General features: G+C 29.4%; 2 protein-coding genes across 2 annotated transcripts in view; one reads left to right on the top strand and one right to left on the bottom strand.

Moving 5' to 3' along the window:
- The window catches only part of LOC129959940 (stAR-related lipid transfer protein 3-like), a 54656-nt gene extending 48882 nt beyond the window's left edge, over positions 1-5774 (top strand). Inside the window, exons 13-14 of the mRNA XM_056072856.1 lie at positions 912-1005; positions 4023-5774. Of these exons, the coding sequence (XP_055928831.1) occupies positions 912-1005; positions 4023-4124 (196 nt within the window). The 3' untranslated portion in view covers positions 4125-5774. The remainder of the gene's footprint in view (positions 1-911; positions 1006-4022) is intronic.
- Positions 5775-11574: 5800 nt separating this feature from the next.
- On the bottom strand, positions 11575-17133 carry LOC129960728 (U6 snRNA-associated Sm-like protein LSm1). The gene is made up of 2 exons (XM_056074325.1): positions 17024-17133; positions 11575-12169 (listed from the first exon to the last, which is right to left on the bottom strand). The coding sequence occupies exons 1-2, from the start codon at positions 17072-17074 to the stop codon at positions 11798-11800; spliced, it is 423 nt and encodes a 140-aa protein (XP_055930300.1). The 5' UTR covers positions 17075-17133; the 3' UTR covers positions 11575-11797.
- Between the last annotated feature and the right edge of the window lie 721 nt (positions 17134-17854).

Raw genomic sequence — 17854 nt, 5'->3', positions numbered from 1 at the left:
GACATTGCACGCAATTAAATAATTTAATATATGATCCCGATGTAAAACAAAACTTGAAACTTATTTTAAATAATAATAAGTGATATTCTATTTAGTAAAATTTTTAAATTGAGAAGTGTGTAAATTCATAGAGTTATTTCCATATCCAATAAACTATAGTTAATATATTTTATTAGTCATTGGTTAAACAAGCGCTCTTGGTTTTCAACGTACTGTCAAGTTAAGTTGTCATTGGCAATAGTGCAATAAATACAGCCAGTCAATTTATTGTAAATTGCCCAATAATCATACAATAATAACATTTCGGATATTGGGTTAAATAAATGACACTCTAAGTATTTTCCATATATAAATTATTAATACTATAGGATTTTATAATAATCAAACATTTGTGTATTTCCAAAAACTGTTCTTGATAAACTTTAACCATTTTTAATGTTCTAATTGAATCAAAACTGTTTCTTCTTCTTACAAACATCTGATAAGTTGTCTGATCCCCTAATTTTTTGGGGGGTGTTTTAAAAAAATAGATACCTATTTTTTTCCCCAATCATTTTATTCCTTATATTCAACACTAAAAAAGTGTGAACTCTCTTACTTCAATTTCCTTACATATTATACTTTTAATTCTTTTTCAACAGGTAAATCAACCTGTGATTGAACTTTTAATTTAAGATTACAACTTGCTTTGAATTGTCCAATTACCTTCGTTTGTATAACGTACAAATAAAATTGTGCATATATATTTAGTTAGTCTGCTATTAGTGTGAACACCGTTTAAAAGTGTCAAATATTTTTTTACAGTTTTGTGATATTTATTCCTGCAGAATGCTTTTTCACTATAATTTAACAACTTATTCATAAAAAAATATTATATCTTTTCTGTGTTAAAATCTTTTTCTGGGCTTTAGAGGAGAACAAGGACCCACTGCTTATATCATGACTCCGGCCGATGAAAATGGTGAAACAACTAAACTTCAGTGGCTGCTAAATACTAATTTAAAGGTAAACAAATGTTAAGGATAAAACTGTAATTCTTTTTCATCGCTTTCCACAAATTTATTTTATTCCATGTTTCTTCCAATATTTAATATTTTCAGAACTTAATTTTCAGTTAACCGGTTTAATTTTTTAAAAGTGATGGCATCATCAGTCTAGCTGAATGATGCCATCTGGTAGTAAATTCGAGAAAAAAGGATTTCAAGGTTCCAGATATTTACAATAATTAATTACAAAATATATCAAGCATTAAAAAACATAAAAGAAATAAAAATAAATGAATTTATAAAAACGCGCTTTTATTGGCATGTCAAATTGTAGAAAATATTTGTTATTAAAAATATGAACGTCAAAAGAAAATCTTAAAAATATTAGCTGATGAAAATGAACAATTACGAGAGTTAGCCATAACGAAAATCATAAGAAAGAAATATCTTGTTAGCTTTTGATTTAATTATAAGTTTTAGTTTCAGTTGGCCAAATTGTATTCAAGCCTGAACCACACCTCCGAAATCGTTGCGAATGAACCAAAAAATAAATTATAGGTTAGCTATTGTGTATGCTTTGCATCCTAGAAGCCTTCACGTATTTTAATCTGATAAGATTGTCTGTATAACATGCCTGAATTACTCTTATCATTGAAAATGTTGTTGTTTTGTTTAAATCAATATGTTGAGGGAATAGCACTAGCAAAATACTGGTTCCAGTCCATCATATCTATTATCTATCTTGAAATAAACTACCAACATCTTGAAGTAAACGTAGAACAATACAAAAAAATTATCTGTTATCGAAACAGGTTATATTGTTGATACCGATTTTATTTTATCTGAAACTTAAATAATCTTCAAACTGAATCCATGTTTTACTTTAATAAAAATTACATAATACAAAAATATTGATATATTTATTGTCATTTATTTATTTAACTGTACATGTTTTGATTAATAATATTAATTTACTTTGCTTTGCTGAATCTAAATAAGAAAAATGCATCTGCAAGAGCTGTTCGATATCTTTTAATAGTCCTTTTGTTGAGGTACTTTTAATTCTAAAAGCTTGAAGAATTTTTTCAGCCAGTTCCTAATAAATTTACGAAACTTCAAATTTTTATTTATTTATGATTGTATAAAAGAAATTTAGGTAAAAATATACTTTTAATATACCATCCTAATGAATCGGCAAGTAGCTTCTAATTTCAAAATGACTTTTGAAATGAAAGTTATGCTTAAAATGAAACTCTCCTATAATTATTTTTTTCTTGTTTTTCATAATTACAATGACTAAACGCGGATTTTTTGCATGAGTTTGAAAAAATATATGTCAGGTTTTTATATAAAATTCTTACACTTTAATTTTTTTTTGTACTATCTTGTTTTTAACTATAATTCCTGTTTTATCATTTAACTAATTTTGTCATTAACTATTTTATTATTAGCTTTCGTTCATCGTAACTAAGCTTTATTATTTAGCTATTATTAAGCTCCATTTTAACTCTAGTTCATCATTTGTCTAGCATTTTTTTTAATTTCATAGTACAAAGTTGTTTGTAAAATCAATGAATATGGCTTTACTTTCAAAGTTTTAGTTCTGTAGTTGTTTATTGCTTTTTTTCAAAAGCTCAAGCGTATATAAATCCATGTGTGATATGTTAGGGATTTCTCTACCTAAAAAGTGAAGTAAAAGTATTGAATTGATACATGTTTTTTATTTCTTTTTTGTTTCGAAGAATTTTATAGGAAATTACAAGAATTTAATAGCAATTATTATGACTGCTTACTTCGCCTTGATGAAACTCTATTTCTTGGTGCGTTTTAAGAAATGAGGTTTCGTCCATAATTATTTAAAGCAAAGATATTATTTTAATAATATGACAAACTGCTTTTTGCTTTTTTTTAAATTTATATGCAAATTCGGCCGCAACTGTAATTTCCTTACTAAAAAACTTTTTAGATTCGTTGAACTGAATTTTCAATTTTTCTTCTACTTCTTTATTGCAATAAAGGAAATCGTCCTTTTATGGCAGCCGATTAAACATATTCGTTCATCGAATATTGTTATGTTTCTCTCCTTTTTTGAAAAAAAAGTTGATCAATGCTTTTAATACAGAATTGTGCACTAAATTCCGTATTCGGTCTCATATATAAAAGAAACACGATGAAAATTGTAATTTTTTTTTCTTTTAGAATTTAAAACGCTATTATTTAATTTACAGTTCAAATAAAATAGTAATTGAGTAATTTAATGCTTTTCCGAGAGTTTTTGGAGTTTCTTCTTTTAAAATCGAAGATACTTTCGTGGAAATATTTGCAAAGGTTCGAATTCTGTTATAAATGTTTTTGGAGTTTTTTTTTTTTTTTTTTTTTTTTTTTTTAAGTATACTGCAAATTTTTACGATACCGAATAGGAATTTTACGTTCAAGGGAATAAGAATTAACAATCACACATATTCTGCCTTTAGATAAGTAGCGCAATGGGAGCAAAAAATTCATGCTTTTCTGTGATTTTTTTAAGAGAAGTCGCATCAGGGCCGAAAAAATATGATGTCCCGGACGCCACTTACCCTTCCTACGCCACTGTATAAATATAATGATTCCAGAACCTTCTCAGTGCCCTTGCACTTCAGAATAAAAATATTTCTCTTTGGGAAAAAGGCATAGGCAACGATTTATAGTTTATTTAAAAATAAGATTTTGTTGGTAGAAAAAACATAGTAATATCAGAAGATAATTTAAAGTCTGAGCAAATAATAACTGAAAAAATATAGCTATTTTAAGCCAACCGCTTGTTTACATATTCATTGGGAAACATTAAAAAAATGTGCAAATAGCTTATACAATTACAAATATTTGTTATTGTTGTTTTCTGTTTTTACACAATTTAATGATAAATCTTGAGATTTTTAACTAAATTTTTTGTAGTTAAAAGTTGCAGCTTTAATAAAGTATCTATTTAATTCAAAATATCGTATTGTTTATTATTGTATGTGAATTTATATAGTTATTTTTTTTTTTCTTTTTAAGGGCTGGATTCCTCAATACCTAATTGACCAAACACTATCAATTGTGATGATGGAATATATAAATTCTTTAAGAAAGTTTTCTGCCAATAAAACAAATGTATGATTGTGAATTTCCGGTTCAAGCCCAACGAAAGCCCTTTTAAAACTGCCTGCAATCTTTTTTAAAAACTTTCTTTTATTGTATTTGTACTACTGTTATGCATTTTTAGAGAATCTTTCAAGGAGACGGTTTACAAGTAAGACAAGAAGATGCTCTTACAATTTCCGGAGTTAAGAATAATATATTTCATCTCATTTTTCATCATTTAAAGTGCCCTGGGTCTATTTAACGATACATGCAGATGCCTTCATAGATTCCTTTGTAATTGTACTTTACAGAAATGTTGACAATCTTGCTTATGTAGAATGCTATATTTTTATTTAAAATTGTTATAAATAGCATCGGTAGGCTTTTCACAGCTAATTTTATTGCCTTGTTATAAACATATTTTATATTTCAAAATTTTTTATTATTGAAATCCAGATTTCTTATCAATTCATTGCTATGTCATCATAAGGACGTAGCGGGTGTAAGTGTGGGGTGGTGCTCTTTAGTCTTCTTGAACGTCTCTTCCTGAAGACTGAAGCCCGAAGCACATGTATTCCCGCTTATAATAATAATAATGAATGTTTAGGGAATCCTCTCATAGGGGAATGAAATCTTGTTAATTATAAGATCTTGTTAATAAAAAAATTATTAGTTGTGGTGGGTAGTTTTATTATTATTATCATTATAGCATTTCATTCCCTCTTTCTTCATTTCTTACCATCTTTAATGATTCTTAAACAATTAAATGTTCTTTCTATTTACTATACTCATTTGATTTATTTCTCCACTTCCACAGTGGGTTCATTTGCTCATAATATTTGATTCATAAATATAAGACGAATAAGGTAAATGTTTGATATATAATACTCTTTTTAAATGTTTAACTATGCAACTTTAAACGTTACTCAGACCTAATAATTGTGGATACACGTTTTACAAAACTTCATGGTTGTGACATGATAATAATTTGTTGGAATTTCTTCAGGTATTCTAACTTATTTAGCCGAGAGAAATAAAAAATGAAATAAATTTTAATCAAGATTTTTAGATTAAGTATAGTCTACTGTTTGTTCTTTTAAGGTGCTATTTACATTAGAAGGCTATTTTATTAGAATATTTCTGTACTTACAGATTTGACGATTCTTATCTAAAGTTGATTTTTTAGGAAATAAACCGCTGTAGAAATGCACAGTGTTTTCTAGCTAATATGCTTTAAGTATTTGTTTGCTTATGAATATTTTAATTAAGACAATTTTAATATATGAAATTAAATTTCCAATCAATTTAAGCAATGTGTTGTTTCCTTGGATATTTTGGTAGTGTTAATGATATTTGTATTTTACTATTTTGCTGTTTACTGGAATATAAAGTATATTTACGGGTTGTTGAAAAAAATTATTTCTCTTTTAGTGATGTATATTCTATAAAAAGTCTAAAAATGAACTATATTTTCATTTTTATCTGTGATTCAGGATACTTTTATTGGTCATATTTGCTCAAATATTTATATATTAATTATTACTGCCATAAATTTTACATTACATTTTACCCTAGTCAGTATTTTTAATACAATTTTTAATTGTATTAATTTAAATATAATTTTATATCTAGTTCAAGTAATACTCTTTCATATGTCAATCCTTTTATTTGTAACTTCATTCAAGGAATTATTTGAGCTGTATGTGTTCTGGTATTTTTTTGTGTAACTATTATCAAATCTGAACTTAATGTTAATTTAAATAATAATTTTATTTTAGTGTTTTTGTGTGTTTTTCAAAGTACATTTTATGCTGTTCTTTTTCTGCTTGTTAATATCTTTTAATGAAAATAAAATCTAAAACGTTTTGTTAAGTATCTTCATTGAATATGACATATTCAAAATGTTACTATACGTGTATTTGATGACAAATCTGCCCCTATATATATTTGAATTGGTATTATCAAATAATCTATTTAACCACCTACATTTCTCAATAATCAATCGCCTGCCAAGATGAAGTTTCTCCAAATGACTGTGAGAATCATCAGTTTCAATTATGATTTTAAACCAATGGAAATATTGTCCCCTTAACTTTGACGCATACTTATATAATCAATACGGCTTATTTATATTTTACATAACGCAATACTCCCCGTGATATTGGGGGGGAAACTGAAAATACACTTTGCATACTTTCCCGTTGAGTGATTCAACCTTTGATATATATACATCTACAGGACCATATACCAAGTTTCATTTATCTAATGTCTTAAGTTTTAATAATTATATTTACATCCCATTCCGAAGCAGCTTGAGGGCTATTTTATGATGAGCCTCGTAATTTTGAACTGGCCAAATGACGGAGTTAGCCAGTTCTTTAAATTTCAGCTCCACATCAACGGAAGGACAGTCTGTCTGCCCCTGAAAATTTAATGCACACCCAATGGCATGTTTTCAACTAGGTAGCTGCCTAAGACCGCGATGCTGTGAGGGGCCACAAGCAGGTCGATTAAAAACTGTGTTTTTCTAGTTGAGAAATAAATAAATTTATAAAAAAATTAAGATAATATTAACTATTATCAAGTATAATTGGTTAAATTCCTATATTATTTATTATGTTCACTAAGTTATTAGATTACTATTTTTAAAATCGAACATCTGCTTCATTATATTGCATACAAACATTGATGCTGGGCAGTCTCAACTCATAACATATAAATAAAAACATGTATATTCAAAACATTAATTAAATTTGTATATATATTAATGTATAAATCATTAAGTTGTTAAAATGTGCGGAAATGTAAAATTAAACTGATCATCTTGTTAAAAAGGGGGGGGAAGCTCATAATGTGTACTACCTAAGGTTGCCTCCAGAGCGTGCATCAGACTCGCTTACACAGCAGTTCTTAAGTGGAATCGAACTTCGAACCCGAAACTGAGATCTTACCATCAGGCAGCCTCGGCTTCATTCTATTTTTGAGTTATTGTGCTCAGATACAACGAACAAATAGCCTATCCTTTCGCGGATTCAATCAAAATTAGATCATGATTTATTACTTTGGAATAAATATTATGTCATATTTCATCCATCTAGCTCGTTGCTTTTTTGAGTTATTGTGTTTACACACAGATAGGGCCCTACCTCCTCGGGGTTGAGGGTAAAATGTGGAGATTCATCAAAATCACAATTTCGAAATTTTTAACTATTACAAGATTTTCTCTTTTTATACAAGAAAATAAGAATAAATTCTGAATATTATTCATCCAAAATATTAAGAAGAATCTACTATTGGAATCCGATAGCTTATTGTAAAACCTCTTTCTTAAAAATTCAAATTTTGTTCATTTCTTCTTTCAGAAATATTTATGGAAATATGAAATTTTAAGGAAAAAAAAGTAGCAGAAAGAAGAAAAATCTTCAGGTATCACACATCTTGATTTTTTAAGAACCTAATGAAAGTAATTACAAAGTCAAAGATATAAAAGGGCTGTTGATTTGTTAGACTTATTTCTTATATTTTAAAATTCTATTAGGGTTATTTGGAAACGAATCCTGTAATTTAACTTCTCTACCTTAAAATTTATTTAATGTTCTAATTGGATGATACATCCTGTTTGGAAAATATATTTTTTCAATTCATATAAGAGCGTAAAGATATTTAAAAGCTTGTGATTGAATTTTGTCTTTTATATTAATTGCTACTTTGACTAATTAACGATTTAAAGATCAATTTCTATAATAGGATGCAAGAATCAGACACCTCATTTTATAAGAAGAGGCTAAAATCGTGATTGGATAACGAAGATGTCATTTGATCTGGCATGTCTCTGTTGTACTAAACTGCACCTCATGAGATAAACTTTTATTTGAAATCTTTTATATCCCACTTTACTTAAAAGTACCATTTCAACCTGCCTATATCTTCGCAATATGGCGTTTTCCCAGATGGCATTTTTTGTTACACAATTATGTAACCCCACTTACTTACTGTAAAGCAAAAATGTAAAAACAAAAAAATTCAAACAGACGATCATGTACGCAATATCAGCGATGTGTGATTCAGTATTCCCCAAAGCGGAGAAAGAAAATCGTATGTATTAGCTTCTCTAATGTCTGCTATCATCCTCTTTTTTCAGAGAAGAAACCAAAAATAAAAATTTTATTTGCTATATAAGAGATTCGCTTTAATCAAATCTCTTTCAAAAGCACGAAGAATGTAGCTTCGACAGCAAGTAGCTGAAGGTACAAATTAATTCAATCAAAAATTTTAAAGAAATTATTTTAATTAACTAAAAAAAGTGATTTCCCCTCTTTCTAGGATTTTTCTACGCCAAATCTTATTTAATGATGCAACAATAAAATCAAAAAGGCTGTTTGTAAATAAATTCTGAATATAAAACTTCAAATCATAAAATGTGTTTGGGAGGTCAATTTATGCTAATATAATGCATGCCATCACTAATTTGATTTCTAAATCCTCTGTGCATCCTGCACAAAACTAATTGCTTGGGTTTATTAGCACAAAATCCTGACATAGTTGCACATGACTACTGGCTATACTTCATCCAAAATATGGTAAGCTTCCGGGTGAAAACGTATTTACTTATCCAACACAACATAAACAATACATTTACGTCGCATCAACATTCCATTATCTACATTTGACATTCATTAAAACGGTTTTGCATCTGTTCGAGAAAAAGATAATACTGATCAAGAAATTTTAATGATTCATTTTCTTCTTAAAAGAAGTACATCAACCCCTAATTACTTGGACGTGCTTAGTTAGAAAAGACAACAGAAGACTTGTATTTGCTAAAATTTACTAAACATATTAACTATTAATAGAATAAAGCTTCAGGAATGTCAAAATGCTCTTAATTATGAACACCGTATACCTGTAGAACAACGTATCCTGTATACTAATTGCAGGTACGACTTTTTTTATTGCACACTTTTTACGAATTTATAAATTTTTCGTGTGGTATTCCGGCTTAAGTCTACTTACGGACTTCATTTCCCACCATCGACATATCTCTTCATACCAATAATATCTCGATGAAAGCGTTCGCCAAACACATCGTTCACAATATATATTTAAAAACCAAATTTAATGTGCCACTTTTTTTTAGCCACTAGCAAAAAGTTACTACATGATGTTTCAGTATATGCGTGGGACCCATACTTTCTTCTGATTGGCAAGCTTACAATCACAGTATATTTTGCATCCGATTCTTAGAAGAATGACATTTTGCTTTTGCAACTCATTTTTGATGAATGGAACAAAAATTGCCAACGTTATTAACACACCTTCAAGGCGTTGTGTCTTAAATTCCTTTATATACTGGTAAACAAAATTATAACAATACGGTCATTTTTGATGAATGGAACAAAAATTGCCAACGTTATTAACACACCTTCAAGGCGTTGTGTCTTAAATTCCTTTATATACTGGTAAACAAAATTATAACAATACGGTTAAGTCTTTCACGTGTTTATAATGTCGGATTTGAACAAGAAAATCTGGAGATTGCTGCTTTTACTATAAGAGGCTGGAAAACTTCGGGGCTGAAAGAAATAAAGTCCTATATATTTCATAAATATAAATAAAAGTGATAAACAATTATATGATGTTTGAATATCTTGGATTCCAAACACACCCTCGAGCTTTTGCGCATGTGTCAGAATGCGTTTATTTTGTTAAAATGGGGTTGAGAGGAAAGATGGAAAATGTTTACATTTAGAAACAAGAGAAACGAGGATTATTCACGGACTTAACCGACGTAAATACAGCGGATGACTCTTAATATTGTTGGAAAGATATACTGATTAGCAATAAAATACTTTAGAGAAATTTTGATATACTGTAAGGGGCCTAAACATTAAATTATGATGAATGAATTGAAGATTTCTATTCTTAATATTTGGTAATCCATTTTTTTACAAAATGATTTATGTTAAAATGCTTCTTTGTTATTGAATTTTTTGATAACACCAAGATTATCTACCGTTGATATTACCAAAGGTAGATAATCTTGGTTACATTTAACGATATATAAAATATTCTTCATGACACTCCTGAAAGCCTTTTTGTCTCTTGAACCAGCCATATAAGCACTCAATTCGTAATTTTGAAATTCAAGTAGCACAATCAGAAACAGCTCGACGCTCACAAATACGTGAAAACCAAAACGGAACGAAAAAGTATCTAATGAGGTGGAAATCGACAAAGAATGATGAATTCCAGAAACACGCTCATCCTTCCGCGTCGCACCCCTTTATCGAGGTAGAATAACCGAAAAGTAGCAATCTCGGGATATTGAAACGAACAGTTTGTAGATAGAGAAAGTTTATTTTTTGAAAATTGAAAACTAGAGCGAAACTGCAGTTTTTATCGACTCATTCTTGTTCAGCATCCACATATCAGTAATTTTTTAGATTTTGATTTCTGAAAATTCTTGTCTTTAAGTCAGTGTAAGCATAGTATATAAACTATGTATATGTCACAAATGTAATAAAACTCAAGCAACATTTATATTTAGAGAGGTCTATTTGTTTTTTGTAATGCTGTAGTTCATTATTTCTACAAATCCTGAAAGAATATTGCACATTAAAACTCATTTAACATTAAAAGTACGTTGTAAGAAATTATATTTCTTATCAATATCATAAATTATTTGGCATCAATGCTACAAACACCTGACAAATTGCTAATATGTTTGCATTTTGACACTAGAACAATTAAACTCATCATTTCGGTAAATTTCACGTTTAGTGATGAACTCTGAAATATTACGGTGTTTTATTTGTGATTTATAAGTTGACTTTTTCTGAAGTAAGAGAATTATTAGGCATGCCAATTTACTAACTGTTGATTAAATTCATTTTGAAATCTGTACAAAAAGATACCTATTTATGCCCAAATCCATGAATATTAAGGATTGAGATTATGATATAGTAATACTTTGTATGCATATCATAATTAATAGCTATTACGTTATTCCTAACTGACACAATACCATCTTCCAACATGATTAAAGCATGCCAGAATGTTACTGCAACTTTTAAGTGAAAATCTTCGAAGCAAATAAAAAAAATATCTAAATGAATCTTTTCATTCTTATTGGGGCTCTTGCATCTACCCGATGCCTTTACGTCTGTGGATTCGATTAAAAAGACGCAACACTTGCTAAAAGAACAGTACCGCTCTATTGTAAAATAACAAGACATATATACATGGAAGCAGTAACACGTCATCACCACGATGGCGAAGCTACGCAACTGAGCAATTGGAAAATTATTCAACTCATTTCAGTTCTCAACAGCAACAAAGAACCAACACTATATATAGTCTTGGATTTTTTTTTATGTGAAAAATGCACTCAAATTAGAATTTGTTTTATAGAATATACATTTATTTTTATTATTATTATTAGTAGTAGTAGTATATTTTTTATACATTTCCTCATATAAATGAGAAAATGTATAAAAAATTTTCAAAATCCAAATTTTGCATTCTAATGTTATTTTTACTATATTTTCTAAAATGTTAAGTAAAGTGATTCCGTGAACACCCATTCAATTGATAGATTAAATAACAATAGCTATCAATGCATTATCGGTTGTTATAGTGTTAATAAGTAGGAAGCTTTAATATAAAAGTGTGCATTAATGGACGCTAGATTTTACAATTTTATTGACACTTTAGAAATAATCCTCGTACGAAAAAACAAGTCCTCTTTTCCAATAAGCGAGTGTTTTCATCTTATTAATTTTCTTCTGGGCGTTTTCTCTGACTTCTTGTTTAGCTAAAAGTTCATTAGCACCATACTTCCAGCCTTCTCCATCTTTCATTTCACCTAACAAAGCCACATTTTCTCCCCTTATCATTAATACTCCTTGGGGGAGATCACCAAATTCTTTGCCATTATGGATACGTTCATATGCTTCATACAATACTAAGTTAGCAAACTGATCGACACTTCTCAGCCTACCCACGAACATACGCCCATCTCGCAACCAGACGTAAAGCTTTTTATCTAAATGCTGAAGAAGCGATGGAGCTCCGGGTATTACCTAAAAGAATATAATTAACCAATTTAAAAAAAGAAAATGCTATTTAAGAATCATATGTAGTCACTAAAAACCCCAATCATGGACAATTTAATTGACAGAAAGCTAGGATGTGTATCACTAAACTCATTAAAATAGACAAATATTATTGTATTATATAGTGTAGGATTTTATTTTAAAAACAACCGAACATCTATGCAATGTATAGTAAAATTATATTTCAAACAAAAACTTAAATTTCATAGAAAGCTAAGCCGTATAGAAATACGTAGTACGTCATTCAACAACGGTGTGATCTCTTGCAACTGATGACATATTGTCAGTTTGAGTTGTCATTGACAATTGGCTATACTATACTGTCATTGGCTATACTATATTTTGAAGTGATTGTTATGGAAAAATTGATATTTTTACCATTGATAAATGAGCTGAAGTAGAGAATCTCATAGATTCAATACCTTCAACGGAAATATGCGAAATGTGTTAAAATCTAAGAAATATTTATATCATGTTAAAGTCGGATTAATCAGTACTTTAGTTGAACCGGTACTTTAAAAGTAGATTTAAGCAAAGTTTTTGGACAGGATAAAAAAATTCGTCATGTTAAGAAATTTGAAATTCTGAGGACGACTCCTGAGCCGGCTTTTCCTCTCGCGTTTCTCGCACATCACGTTTGTTGAAGGACGAACTATTTACTGGCATAAATGCCTCTTGTTAACCTCCAGCACTGGTGAAACATTTTTTCGAGGTGTCGAAAGAATGCTCCATCAATATCTTGTTATAAAAATCTAGAGGAACTAGACTTTTATCAAATTCGGAGGGGTCATTATGTAAAATCTTGAAATTCATTGACATTATCGGCGTCAGTATTTTATATCTAAGTATTACTACGCATAAGCTCAATATGTTTCAATTCGAGGATTAGTAAGTGTACAGAGGAAGGAAATTTTGATATTAAATATATGCTTATATTTTTGTAAAATATTGTTTAATGGGTTCATTTGTTGGATTAATAAATGATTTTTCATTCTAAAATAAACCCTTTTGACTCTTGCACTGTTTTTCGAGTCATATTCGCCATTCGTACTTTTGCACGACAGTCATAGAATATAATCTCTGCAGAAATTATAAAGTGACGAATGTTACGAATGAAGTCATTCTCCAGTTATAATCTCACTATTTACAGCTCTAAAAATGCTGAACACTCAAAACGGAAATGATTCTCTTGTCTTATTAGTATTCCGAGCAAAAAGGGTCGGATTTGTACCTGTTTAGTGTTTGAAATGCGAAACAATACCGCTGAAAACTATTTACCATGTAGAGACAAACGTACATATTTGAATTCCTTTCTAGTTCCAACAACACAAGATTGACATATGCAAAAATCAATGGTGCAAGAGCAATATTGGAAGATGAGCCTACTCTTTATTATCTAACCGAAGTCGAGTCACTTAGACTTCACTTAGAAAAATCATCTATAAAGAATTCATTTAATGAAGATTATTTTTCTTTATTTAGCGGTTGGTTTCTTTAATGTAGTTTTCAAATGCTTTACAAATACTCCGTCCCTGACATTTATTTTGTGTAAAAAAATTAAAACTGTAAATGGGAGGAGTTTTCTTAGAAACCTCTTTACCGCAAATAAAAAAAACATTTCCAGTTTTTTTTTAGCAATTTATTGCAAAAATCTCTTGCATGCAGGAAATTTTATTGTTATTTATAGTAATGTAGAATAGCAATGTAGAAATATATTTTACTAAAATTGTCGGATTTTCCTCTGGTATTTTGTAAAACGGAACTTAATGCTTACTACGTCAGAAACTGAGAGCATGAAAACTTTTTAAAGCTTCGATCATTACCACATAATTTAAACTTGCTTTGATTTGGCACATCTCCAGTTGGGCACCTTCATTAAAATTCACTGCGAATTTTCGTTTCTTTTTACTTCGCAATTGTATTCGTACATGCGGGGGAAAAAAACATTGGTCTGTAACCAAAAACCCCCATTACTCAACTTAACTGTCACGAATTTCCTAAATTCCGTTTAAAGGTTACTACAATTGTTACAATGAATATATTTTAAATTTTCCTCGTGAAGCATCGACTTTGTTTACTCATTTTTTGAATAAGGCTCATAACCATGATTCGTTCAGAATTAATGATCAGGAATTCCAAAGAAATACGAGTTTATTTGCAAGAAAACATTAAATAGAGATGGAAAGACTTTCATCTTCGTTACGCAGGTTAAATTTCACTATAAAAGAACCACCCGGAAATGTCTCCCTAAAACTTTCTCGCATACACTCTAATAAAGGTGTCATCCCAGAAAAAGCTTTGCACGGCACTGATGTACAATATTACGAAATACTGGCATGAATTTAGCATTTTGTCTAAATCTATCATGTGATTCTTGGCGAGTTTTTTTTGCCGATTAATCCCTGGAATGCGGTTAATAATATCTAAAAATTCAATTTGTGTTTTTCACAACTGGTTGAAACAAAAATTTGACATCAAGCTACAATTGTAGTCACAAAACGAGATTTGATATATTTAAGTCGCTACGTTTTTGAGTTAACTCGTTTATATTTCTGAAAGTACACACCGACAGATTGTCAACCCTTTATTGGATTTAACTCAAAATTTAACAAGCGTCTTCGCTATAGATGTTAAATTTGTGTACCGAATTTTATCTTTCTAGTTCTCGTTTTCTAGTTCTTGTGATAACTTATTTTCGAACAGGCAGACAAACTTCCTCTGAACAGATTTTAGTCAAAATTTGACAGAAACTTACGAAATAGGTATAAAGACCGTATGCCAAATTTCATCTGACTGGCTCAAAATGTTTGAGTTATCTTTGTCACAGGCAGTAATTTTTCAAAAATGTGTTTTTCGTAAAACGTGGAAATTTGTCAAAATCTCACGTTTGAATTTTTTTATTATTACAATACTTCCTCTATACTTCATAATATGAGAAAGTAAAAACTTCAAGTAACGCAAGAAAGAGGCAAGACATCAAAATTATCAATAAAAGAAGTTGAATTTTAACTGTCTTACCACTTTCCATTCAAATTACGTATTTCAAAATCAATTAAAAAATTTTTAGCTTTGTGGTCCCTTTGATATATTCCTGTTGTACATAAATTAAGATATAATTCTGATACAATGTCCATGAAAACATTTGTCACAATAAACGAGTTTTTTTTTAAAAAAAAAATGGAATGAATTTCGTTATGGCAACCATTATCTGCTTTCAGTGGATAAAAAGCATGCGACATTATAGAATAGTTTCAAATTACGAACAATTAGGTGATATGAGATTATGTTCATCTTGAAGGTGAATTGATTCCATTCAAGTTGTAATAAAACAAATGTAAATATATTCTAAATGGGTTACTTTTTATAAATCGTATCCTAAGAAATTAAAATGAAGGAATTTAAAGAGTAAAAAAACGATACTTTCAAAACGAATTATTGATTCAAATACAATGGTATATGATGCAAGCTTGATTTAAATAATCTAATTGATCATTGCGAATTTCATTCGTTCAACTTTGAGTTCATACTTTCATTTCAACAACATTTCATGTTTTCATTAGCAGCAGAAATGATGTTAATATTTGCAGCCGATTCAAATGACGTTCAGAAACGACTTGGAATGATAAACTGCTTGCACGCAGCTGTGCAAGTAATTTAACACTTCAAATCATCTTACGCTGCGCTATGACGCCACTTCTTACTACCTGAAAATTTATAATGATGAAATTGACGTTACACATTTGACATTAAACACGTGTTCATGGATTTACTTCAATCCTGATCAATGACTTTTCCTCGAAAGCCCTCTGAATATATTTTATTTCATCCTGCGCTAACAAAATATCCGAAATCGCTCGAAACTGAAGAATTAATGTAAAATAACCGTTTTCCTAATCTCATAATGTAAAGACATTAATTTTCGAGTTTTATTGTTATGAGTAATAGGATATGTAACACAGTTCGTGACAAACCTTGCCCAATACAGCTGAAAAAAGTATTCACATTTAAAAATTTGAAGCCTTGATGATTTTGTTTTATAAAAAAGATTTCTTTCTTCGTACTGTTATAAATAATCTAAATGCTCAAATATGAATGAAAAGTAAAACATGAAACTGGTGACGGAGGCTCTTTTAAAATAAATCATTGTCTTAACTAATTTTAAGAATTGAAATTTCCTTTTCAAAGCATCAAAAATTTCCTCGGTTTAAATTGATGAAAATTTAACTTAGGATGGTTGTGAGGATCAAAAACAAAGTTTCCACTCATTCTAATTTAGTTTTTAAAGTTTTATCTGCTTTCAGAATAAGAATGTTCAAACAGAAAAATATATATAATTATTCCTAGCAAAGAATTTGCTTTGATTTTTCTGCACAAAATCCTTAAATGGAATAAACAGCATAAAAAAGCTGCATAAATTTACGCAAAGAAATTTTAACTCAGAATACATTAATAATTCACTTTTATGATAATTCTATATATGTCTAGTTTCTACTTAGTATTATGTATATAAATAATCGAATAAACTATTTACAATGCACGATAAATTATTTATAATTCTTTTTACAGAATCTATAATATCCACCTTTTTGAAATTAGATGCACTTAACGAACTTTACATCGCATATACCCTTTAGTTTGTATATTCAAAATAAATGAGGGATATAACTTGATTGATGAATATTAATATTCCTAAACTGGAATCGGATTTTTCGATAATCATTAATTTAATAGTTTAAGGATTATCGGAACTCATTAGTTTCAAACTTTTTATAAACAAATAGCGACTAAAATATTCATGTGAAATCGGTTTTTAAAATTTACCTCTGGAGAAGGAAGTGTGTTTCCTTTCTCTTCACTTGAACTTTTCGGCATTGCACTGATAACTCCGAAACCACATTCGATTGTAAAACTCACGATAAAACGTGTTCGGATATAATACAATAAATACACTTGAAAATATACTTTGGAATTGAGCATGCGTAAAATCAACTGGTTGAAATTTCAGTGGAAATATTTATCGTTGATTGATTGTTTTATTTTCGTTTCATTTCTTGAATCAAAGTCACTCTAGAGCTTTCGAATTACTTCGACATGACCATGGAATATATATATATAAAAAATTCTTGACTCTTTCCGAAAAGAATTCTTAGTTAATACCTTTTCTTTTTCAAGATTCGAACCCTGGTCTTTCTAATTTATTCCAATGACTTTTTATGTTTTGCATTCACTTCTGCCCTTCAAGAATGATTGCAATCGAGATATAAGATATGGGCAGAATTTAATCATGTTATTCGATATCAATCAATTACAAACATCCATGTTTTACCTAAAATTTAAATCTAGCCTTTAAGACTTGACGGCTTTACATATTTAAAATAAAAACTAAAATTAACTGTTACCTTAAGAGTGTAGTGCTTTGAAGCAACTAGAAAGTTATTTGACATGAACTTCGCAATTTTGAATCTAAGTCAAATGATTAACACAATACCTGAACTGGCTTATCTCATTCGAAGTTTTCGCAGCACACCAACGTAAGAGCATTTGATCCTCTACATCAGATTTAACATAAGCCAGTTTAGTTTAGTTATATTAACGTCCCGTTGTAAAGCAACACTAGGGCTATTTTGGAACGGACCTCGTAATTTTGAACTG

Source organism: Argiope bruennichi, chromosome X2 (assembly GCF_947563725.1).
Source record: "Argiope bruennichi chromosome X2, qqArgBrue1.1, whole genome shotgun sequence".
NCBI lineage: Eukaryota > Metazoa > Arthropoda > Arachnida > Araneae > Araneidae > Argiope > Argiope bruennichi.
This window is presented reverse-complemented; position numbering and strand designations above follow the sequence as displayed.

What these genes read in the sequence shown, in the direction of transcription:
- LOC129960728 (XM_056074325.1), bottom strand. Translation starts at nt 17,074, where the DNA reads ATGCCGAAAAGTTCAAGTGAAGAGAAAGGAAACACACTTCCTTCTCCA. An exon ending in ACACACTTCCTTCTCCAGAG is followed by an intron (nt 12,170 to 17,023) that starts GTAAATTTTAAA and finishes ATATTCTTTTAG; the next exon opens with GTAATACCCGGAGCTCCATC.